This window comes from Jatropha curcas, chromosome 3, assembly GCF_041381405.1.
Source record: "Jatropha curcas cultivar XTBG-Jc1 chromosome 3, XTBG_Jcur_1.0, whole genome shotgun sequence".
NCBI classification, from domain to species: Eukaryota; Viridiplantae; Streptophyta; class Magnoliopsida; order Malpighiales; family Euphorbiaceae; genus Jatropha; species Jatropha curcas.
In genome coordinates this window covers 27,502,175-27,512,305 of record NC_143153.1, presented here as the reverse complement: position 1 = coordinate 27,512,305, position 10,131 = coordinate 27,502,175, and the positions used below count along the sequence as shown (strand labels likewise).

Below are 10,131 nucleotides of genomic sequence, written 5' to 3'. Positions count from 1 at the left end.
CAGCTTTCTGTGTTGAAGTCAGAGTGCTGATTTCTTTAGATTCAGAGTAGATAGTAGCCATCAGACAAATATTAGCAATTTCTTCCTGATCATCGTGGCTTTCAGGATTAGAATCAACTGAATCACTACAAGCAGCTACGAGAGCCTGCTTCAGCTTCTCTTTCGTTGACTTCTTTTTCAATTTAGGATAGTTTGGCTTAATATGTCCAGGTTTGTTGCATTCATAACAAACCACTTCAGAAGGATCTTTCTTGGACAAGTTATTATTTTTAGATGGAAAGTTCTTTTTATTGAACTTTTTCTGTGGCCTTCCACCTTTTCGATAGAACTTTTTAAATCTCTTAGCAACAAGTGCTAAATCATCACTGTCAAGATCAGAAGAACTTTCTTCACTAGAGTCTACCCTCAAAGCCAGTCCTTTCTTTTTCTTATCTTCCGTTGTTAAGGAAGATTTCATTTCTTCTGAGACAAGAGCTCCTATTAGATAATCATACGTGACAGGAGTCTCTTTGTAATTCATAACAGTTCCTATAGAATCCCATTTTCTAGGTAGAATTCTAACAGGAGTCTCTTTGTAATTCATAACAGTTCCTATAGAATCCCATTTTCTAGGTAGAATTCTAAGGATTTTCTTAACAAGCTCATCTTCTGAAATTTCCTTTCCGAGAGTTCTCAAAGGATTAACTATATTAGTAAATCTAGAATTTAGTTCTGCAATAGTTTCTCCTTCTTTCATACTAAACATTTTATATTCTCTCCAAAGGATATTTATTCTGGATTCTTTTACCCTGTCTGTACCCTCATAGGTTACTTTAAGTTTTTCCCATACCTCTGTTGCAGATTTGCATCCAGACACTTTGTTATACTCAGTTGCATCTAGAGCACAATGAAGAATATTAATTGCCTTTGCATTTACAGCAATATCATTCCAGTCACCATCGGTATATTCTTCTTCAGTTTTTCTAACTAGCTCATCTCCTACAGTTTTCATGGGAATGCGAGGACCAGTTATAACATTTCTCCAACAATTTATATCAACTGATTTCATAAAATTCTCCATTCTAGTTTTCCAGTAAGAGTAATTTGAGCCATTGAACAAAGGAGGTCTAGAAACAGATTGTCCTTCTAGAGTAGAAAGAGGAAGTGGGGTTGCCATGGGATCTTATCTCTTAAGCGATTAAGCTTCGGTAAGTCAAGAGCCAACGCTCTGATACCAGATTGTGGGTCCCGAATGTGTATGGCACAACCCAAGAGGAGGGGGGGGGGTGAATTGGGTTTTCTAAAAACTGAAATAAATTTTAGAAATTCTAAACAAGAATTAGAATTCTAAGTGCAGCGGAAAAACACACAAAACTTTGTGAGAGTAGAATATGGATTAGAATCTCCTCACAATGTTTTAATTTTAGATATAGAAAGTCTGTGCAAAGTGCAGCTATTGATTAGAACAGCTTCACACTGACTTGTACAATATCAGAGCTTCTTTATGAAGGAAAGTTATTGAACTCACAACTTCCTCATAAAGTTTGCAAGACCATATAACACTATGTGAAAGATAGTTATTAGAACTTCTTCACAGAGTCTTAATCAAATGTTAAAGTAACTTTATGATGAAGAGTTATCAGGATTAGAACATCCTCATAAAGTTTAGAAAACAAAATAGAAACCCAAACAGTGAATTATACTGGAAATAGAACAACAGTTAGAACATTGTATATTCACTATATTAGAATACCAGAGTTCTAACGTTTAGAATAGATGAAACTTATTATCGTTTTAGAACATCTGAATATTAACAATTTCAGCGTTTCTAAAAATTAAACAAGAGTGTGAAAGAGACAGTATCAACCAAACTTCAGAAATAAAGAGATCAACACCGAGAGTTATAGTGGTTCGGCACTAACTCGCCTACATCCACTCCCCAAGACGCATCTTGAGATCCTCCACTAAGTTATCTCTTTTAAAGGGTAAGAGACAAACCAACAGTACAAGGCAAATAGATCAACAACTTAGATCTACCCTTTTGTCCCACTAGATTTTCCAAAGGTTCTAGTTAACCTCAACCCTTTCTGTTTTTGGTAGAGTACAGAAAACTCAATTCAAGACATTGCTATCCCACACATGGAGAAGGTCGCTTGATAACCTCTATCTCAATAGCTTCTAACCTAAGCTATTACACTCAAAAGTTTAACAAAATAAAGAGCCTGTCTACTGTAGAATACAGATTCTAAATAGACAGAAAGAAACGCCTATATAAGCACAGGAAAAACAATTTTATCAGATTAGAAAATCGATTAGAACACAGAATTGTTTTTCAAAAAGAAATTGTAAAAATTCTTTTCACTTTAAATATTGAAGACGTTATGTGTAGAGATGAAAAGAAAATGGGGGTAGAGTAAGTTTTGAGAGAAAAAGATTCGTTCAATGAGAGTGAGTGCTCTTAAAACAATTACTCTTACTTCACCAAATGTTTAAGGCATGAATGTTCCTTTATATATAGGAAACAAGGAAGCTGTCACTTTTGGAAAGAGATTGAAAACAGAATATCTTCTTTCCTTATTTTAGAAGATGTGAGAATCTTTGTTACCAAAAATTATTTCATCCTTTTTGGTAAGAGAATAAAACCCGATTTTCACTTTCCTTCAGAAAAGATTTTTGACAGCATTTATTTTGGAAAGAATTATTTGCGGATAGATGCATTTAGAGAAGAAATGTCACGACCCGATTCCATGGGCCGAACCGGCACTAGGGCCCAGGTAAGCTTAAGGCCCCCGAGACCCGTAGTAAGCCTGAAACACTAAAAATTTATTATCTCAATATAATTTTAAACATTCAGCCCATATTATTATGAAAGATAAACCTCAATATTTTATTATTTCTCGGCCCAAGTTTATCTTCTACAGCATTCTATAGTTCGAGCCGAATTTACAATACATCACATTCTAATATGGGCTTACAGAATTATTTTGTCTATGTTAATTTACAGCTAAATATATGTAAATTCTACAACTGCGGAGTCACTAATTCTTTGGTATACATAGCTTTTTATACGCATAATTACATAGTGAAATAATTATAGAACCAGGAAAATTTTCCTATTGCCCTGCGCCGAAGAAACATAGCCTAAACTGGATTAAAGAAAAAACTTACTTCCTGGAAAAAAAATAAACAAGACATGTGAGTTTTCTAAGAAGTAATACTTATTGCACAACACATGCATTCACACAAATGTATAAATATATCAATCTAGTCATCCGACTAGTTATGTGCTCACGCGACCAATCACACAAATGGCATATCACCAGCACTCACAAGTAATGTCACCTTCAATTAAACAAGCAAGTGGAAATTAGTCAGTGGCGCCACCTGAAACCCCAACGAGCCGTCCTCACACATGGCTCGCCCTCTCATACATGTGCACCAGGGAGCCGATCCCCCATACGGCCAACTGGTCTAATCCTCACTGACCAGTCCTCTCATTATTTTTCCATTCTCTCTTCTCTTTTCCATATTAACAGGAGGCAACTCGGTGGTCTCCATCCAATCTAGATCATCAAGTGCTCACAACAGGAGGCCACCCTGCGGGCTACAATCAAATCTAGATTATCAGGTGCGCAACTACAAGAAGCCATCCTGTGAATTTCCATATAATGTATATCATCAGGTGCACAAGGGGGCGCCGATCTCCCATTTTCCCGGCCGACGGTCAAGTATCATATCATAACCGGATCCATATCACAGACCGTCCTCACAAACCCATGGTGGTCCACTTCATCCCAATTCCACACAAACAAAGCACAACATATCACAACGCAATTAATCAAGTATTGCAATTAAATGCAAACATATTAATCAATTAAACATCGTAACGCAATGCACAATTAGGCATCCAAAATCAAATGCAAATAAATAAGTAATAGTGTTAACAACAAACAATAATAAATCAACAAATAATAATAATGATAAACAATAACAATGAAAATGAATAAATAAATATTCGAATACTTAAATGAATAACAATGATAATAAATAATTAATCAGAGTACTTTATTTATAGAATTTATTTAAATAAACTTATTAATTATATTGTTAATTAAAACTAATCTAAGTTCTACCGAAATTTCGGCAGCATCTCCCCTAAAAATTGGACTATCTACCTGTTAAAATATCAACAGTCTCACAAATATTCAATCCATACGGCCCATCCGTCGGGCAATTAATCAAACAACATTTTCCCATCCTCCTTAATCTCAACATCACCACACAATCCATTTTATACATTACAATAACATTATATCTTAATTAAATTAACAATAAAATTATAAAGCTATTAACTACTCACATCTACCAAATTAAATTAACTACATTAATTAACCACAAATAATAGGGTTAATTTAATTAACTAACATTTCTACCATTAACTTAGCTAGATTAATTAATTACAAATAATAAAATTGATTTCATTACCTAATATTAGTTAATTTAATTAAGTTTAATTAACTAATATTAACTTAATTAATTTAATTAGCTATTATTTCATATCTAAATAACATTAACATTAACACAATTAATGTTAATTAATTAACTACTAACAACATTAACTAACCCAACTAACTAAATTAACTAAATAACCTTAACACTATTAACGTTAATTAATTATGCTAGATCAAATTTCTTACGCGAGTCAAGTAAGGAAGCAGTGACTGCCGGTGATCGAACTTGACTGGCAGTGGCTGAGAGAGGCGGAGAGAGGCGAAGAGAGGCGGCTGGCAGCGAGACTCGCAGCTGGAGCTGCTGCTGTGGGCGCGCCAGACCTGACAGAGGGCCTGACTGCGCGATCTGTGGCGCTGCGTGAGCTAGGACAAGGCGGAACGAGCAACAGAGGTGCTCCGGTGACGAGCGGCAGTGAGAATGGCAGTGGCGCTCAACTGGAGCCGCTGGAGCTGCTGGACAGTGGTGCGAATGCAGGTGCAGGGAAGAAGAAAGGGGAAAGAAAGAAAGAAAGAAAGAAAAGGAAAAGAAGGAGAAGAAGAAGAAGAAAGAAAAGGAGGAGAAGGTGGCGGAGATGGTGTTGCCGGAGATCGGGAAGCGCAGAAAGAAAATGTGGGGAAGGGGAGTGAGGTGCGCTAGAAATAGAAAGAAAGGAAAATTCTAGATGGTTTGGGTCGAACCGGTTCGATTCGGTTCGGTTCGGCCCAAATCTTCGATTTTGTGATTGGTTCACGGCTTTACAATCAGTTTTCGGTTCGGTTTCTCACAGTATTCATACTAAAATATTTATATTAATTTCCAGGCTGTCGGTACATAAAATTCAATTGGAAAATGTTTTGAAATTAGAAATTCGGGTTGTTTCAAGAAATCTCTTTAGTTTTAGGAAAATAAATCTTTTCGATTTGAAAGAATTTTTTTTTTTTGAAAAATAAAATAAAGGAAAAAATAATTTCCGAAAATACTTTTGAGAGAGAAAAAGATTTTTGTGTTTATATATAACCTTTCTCTCTATCCTACAAAGTTTCCTAAAAGCCTAGATGACTAGGATCTTCGAAATCTTCACTCTCAATGTAGAACTTGCCTTGTATGATTTCTTTCCAAAAAAATTCTGCATAAAATAAAATTAGCACAAATAATATAATTTAAATTTATTTGTTTTTGTATTAATCATCAAAATCCGAGATTTGACCCTTGAGCCAACAATCTCCCCCTTTTTGATGATGATGGGCTTGCATGGGTCTTCTTTTTACAATTGATTTTCAAATCCTTTGGATCTATATACATTTATTGGGATTCTGACGGATTGTTTATGATTCCATTTCCATCGATGCTAATACTGGTTCAAGATTATAAAGTTGCAAGCCTAAATTAATTAAAAGAAATGAAAGAAAGACTTTTTTTAATTAATAGCAAATTTACTTATTGAAACAATTGCAAGCCATTGATGAAATACAAAAGCGTTGTAAAGATACTATCAATAAAGCCACCACCACATGCAACTTCTACTCATAAATTTCAGCTCCTAATTACATAATAACCATGCAAGTCGGATTTTATTTATTTATTTCAGATTTCAAAGTATTCTGAATTAATTAAATATCTTAAAATCCTTTCATTCATTCATTCATGGCGAAGTAGGATAAAGATGAGGAGCCAAACGTGGCTTTGGAAAAGCCACCACGGGATTGGCCGGAAAAAGCTTGTCGACTCCTTCGGAAAGATCAATCTTTTCGACATTATCCGGCAGACTCCAAGTAAAGCATTGAAGCATTCTTGCCAATAACATAGTAGTCATGCAAGTTCCGAGTAAAGCCGCGATGCAACCGCGCCTTCCCGTGCTAAATGATATGAATCTCAAGCCATGTTCGGTCAAAACCACTTCTCCTTCATTCAAATGGCGTTCAGGGTCGTACTTGAGTGGGTTAGGCCAGGTCTTTGGGTTTCGGCCCAGACCATATCGGCTGAGCATGACCCAACTACCTTCAGGGATCAAATAACCGCAAATTTCAGCGTCTTGCGCAGCAACGTGAGGTGGGTTGAAGTAGGCTACAGGATGGAGCCTAAAAGCTTCTCTTGCACATGCCTTGACATAGTTAAGATCAGGGATGTCTGATTCTTGGACAAGTCTGTCTTTTCCGACCACCCTGTCTATTTCTTCTGTTGCTTTCTTGAGAATTTCTGGTTGGTTTAGCATTTCTCCCATGGCCCATTCCACTGCGTTTGAAGGGTTATCTATTGTCGCTATCATAACTTCCTGCAAAATTTTTGTAATACAGGATTTTGTAAGGATCTGCACATGTATTTATTTTTTTCAAACAAAAATATCATATTTATTATTTCTTGAATTTGTAAGATTTATGTTCTATCGAGGGTCTTTTCGTTTCATCTTATTTTATATTAAAATTCTTGAATGAGGAAAAAGCAACAAATGGAAAAATCAAAATATCTTGAATCAGGAAAATATTTAAGCTTGTAAATATATAGGTTTTAAGGTCTTACAGCGACTTGACTCTTGATCTCGTCAGGTGTCAGCAATGGCTTTCCATCAGAATCCTGAAGAGTAATAAAAACATCAAGCAAATCTTTCATTTCCTTCCTTTGACCACTCCTCCACAGTTCAATCCTTTCATCTATAATAGGATTATGAAAAGCCCTTAAAGTCTTATTAGCTTCAAGAACAAATTTTTCCTGTCCATCAAGATCAAGCCCTAGCAAGAAAGGCATGAAATCAGAAATACAAAATGAGTATAAGTATTTCAAAACAGCAAAAACTGAGTCCACGTGTTCTATCTCCACGCGTCCCGGTGCGCCATCTGGCGTTGCTTCACCAAAGTATCTTTTACTGAACATCATTTTTCTTATCACATTTCCACAATAATGCCTTGCAGCAAGTCGCAGATTGACATTATTGTTGGCCTTGTACTGGTTATGGATATAAAATACAAGATTATCAGCTTCTTCTGTTCTTTTGTCGTGCAGCCACTTATGTTTAGCAGGTGAAATAATTTCTGAAGTTAATATTTTTCTCATTTTCTTCCACTGATCATTGTTAGGGACAACAATAGTAGTTTGATAACCACTACTCATTTCTTTAGCAGAAAGAATCATTGGCCTGTTGGAGAAAATGGCGTCGTTTTTCTTGAGCAGTTCACGTGCAATAATCGGACAATTGACAGAAATAACATTAGTTTTCCAGAAACGAATAAGACAAATATCGGTATTCATTTCTTTCATGAGTTGATCAACCCACCGGAAAGTCGGTCTATACCGGATCATTTCCGGTATGTTTCCGACGAATGGCCAGGGTTTTGGGCCGGGAGGTAGTGGGAGAATTTTGGTGGTTTTTTTGAGAGCAGCTCTCCTTTGAAGTTTTATAACTGTACTAACAATGGAGATAAATAGGGTGACGAGTAGAGCTTTGATGGTGTTGGTAGTGGAGGTTGAGGTGGCTGCGGCGGCTGGGGTAAGGAAAGCTGTGGAGGAGACATTCGTGGCCATATTGGTTTTTCCCTAAAGGATTTCAAGTCCAGAGCTACGGCGAATGAGCGTGTGAAAGAGGAAAGAGAAGAGACTTGCTTTTGCTGGATAACATGCACGTAGCTTTCGATGGGTATTTATATGGGTTTATTATTAGTGAGTTAAATCTTGATTTGATGTTTATTGTAAATAATTTATTTTATAATGTAAAATGATCAAACTAAAAGCTAACACGCATATCTGCGGCCCATTAAGTAAATCTAACGAGTAATAATTAAAAACTGTTGAGCTTCTTAATAAATAAGAAAGATATAATTTGTTAAAATTTAAATAAAAAAATAATCAATCACAATTGCACATAAATATAAACTAAACAACAGTAACTTGGCTCCAACATGATTAGTTAATTCTTTAATATCAATGTCTTTGTTAAAAATTATGGCCTTCATCTAGGGGTTATTTATATAAATTGCCCTCAAAAGTTTCAATATTTTCAAAAGAATCAAATCCAATTATAGAACACCCCATATTTTAGTTCGCTTAATATAATATTGTAGGCTTTTACTTGATAGAAGCCCAAAATTTTTATAATTAAAATCATGTGAGTTCTTGAATTTCAAATTATTATTCTTAAATTTGACAATAATAAATATATATCCAATAAACTTACAAATTGTAAATAATGATTTGCGTATTTTCTCTCCTTCTTTTACATATCCTTTAATTTTTTTTTTATTTGAACTGCAGATAATTATTTAATTTATATTTAATACCACAATCCAAAATTTTTTATTAATAAATTTATATAAAAGTTTTATAAAATTTTTAAATGTTTTAGAAGTGTCAAAATTAATAAAATTAAATTAATAAACTGAAAGGATACATTGTTTGGAGTATCTGGAAGTGTATAAGAAATATCAGTGGGCATGGGTAGAATAGGATCTTGTATATTTTGGACTTTTAAAGAGCTCGTGCAAGCAAAGCTCTATCAATCGTAGCGGCTCCAAATTTTGAACGGTTGATCTTGCTAATTAAATTAACTCTCCTGAAGATGTTATTAACTTGCACTAAAATCATCAGTAGGTAATAAAATTCTCCCGAGCATGTAGTTAATGAGTGTATTTTTTTGACTATTCACTAGGAAGAAATAAAATAGAAATAGAAATAATTTTTTAAAAATTTATTTTTTAATTGATTTAATTCATAAATAGGGTCATAGACCTAATCTAAACAACTTTTATTTAAAAAAAAAAAAATTCAGTTGCATCTTACTAGAATCTAACATTATAAGTGGATGATAATATTGAGAAAGATTTATTCTATATTCTATATTCTATATCCTATATCCTATATCCGTATATAGATATCAAAACCAATTTTTTCATTAAGATAGAAAGTATTTTTAATTATTCAAAATACTGAAATAGTATTATTTTTTTAAAAAAATTCTTCATGAATTAATTTAATATATAGATGAGTTAGATAAATCTTATACCAACAATGTCTTTGGGTCCTGGCACATAGTATTTGACGCGCAAATTACCCAAATGATCTCTCAAAAAACCACCACCACAAAGCATGATTATTATTATTATTATTTTATTAAAGTTAATAATAAAATATCTGAAAACGAAGTTGATTAGTTAAAAAAAAACGTTTTTCGTATGTCTTTTTTTTAATATTTACTAATAACATTTTAACAGACATAAATATCAGTTATACGAGGAGTGATGAATGATAAATCAGTTAAAAAAGAATCCTTTATAATATCTGTAACGTCCCATTTTTCTATTGAATCGAGTCGTTGCTTAGAGTCGAGTCGGGCTGATCCAAAACCTGGTTCGATCCATTAGATTCTAGAGTGGGCTAGAATGGGATGTAATTGAAATAAGGAAAAGAAGTGGACTTACTTGAAGGAAACAAAAAGATCAAAGTATAAAGATTAGAACTTGATTTCACTAAAGTATAAAGTTGAGGTATTAAGTTGTACCATTTTGTTGTGGTGTGCCCACTTAAATGGAACCCACATGTGTGAAAGTAAGAAAAAAAAAAAATAGGAGCAGCCAGTTCAACAGTGATAGCACATGGGCGGTGCAACTTGAAAGAGTTGTACACGGCATTCCTACGCGTTAACCTGCCTATAAATAGAGGCAGAGGCAGAACGCA

The 10,131-nt window shown here is 34.3% G+C and overlaps 1 protein-coding gene and 1 long non-coding RNA gene across 2 annotated transcripts; both read right to left on the bottom strand.

Annotated features, from left to right (window-relative positions):
• Positions 1–2,816: 2,816 nt before the first annotated feature.
• On the bottom strand, positions 2,817–5,093 carry LOC149497825 (uncharacterized). The gene is made up of 2 exons (XR_016319961.1): positions 4,677–5,093; positions 2,817–3,150 (listed from the first exon to the last, which is right to left on the bottom strand). It is a non-coding gene; the product is annotated as an uncharacterized LOC149497825 (long non-coding RNA).
• Positions 5,094–5,957: 864 nt separating this feature from the next.
• On the bottom strand, positions 5,958–8,059 carry LOC149497824 (valine N-monooxygenase 1-like). The gene is made up of 2 exons (XM_089719487.1): positions 6,988–8,059; positions 5,958–6,742 (listed from the first exon to the last, which is right to left on the bottom strand). The coding sequence occupies exons 1-2, from the start codon at positions 7,984–7,986 to the stop codon at positions 6,113–6,115; spliced, it is 1,629 nt and encodes a 542-aa protein (XP_089575613.1). The 5' UTR covers positions 7,987–8,059; the 3' UTR covers positions 5,958–6,112.
• Positions 8,060–10,131: the final 2,072 nt, after the last annotated feature.

Bases quoted from the DNA above. Each gene is read 5' to 3' on its own strand.
- LOC149497824 (XM_089719487.1), bottom strand. From the start codon at position 7,986: ATGGCCACGAATGTCTCCTCCACAGCTTTCCTTACCCCAGCCGCCGCA. The intron at 6,743-6,987 runs GTAAGACCTTAA...AAAATTTTGCAG, and splicing joins AGATCAAGAGTCAAGTCGCT to GAAGTTATGATAGCGACAAT.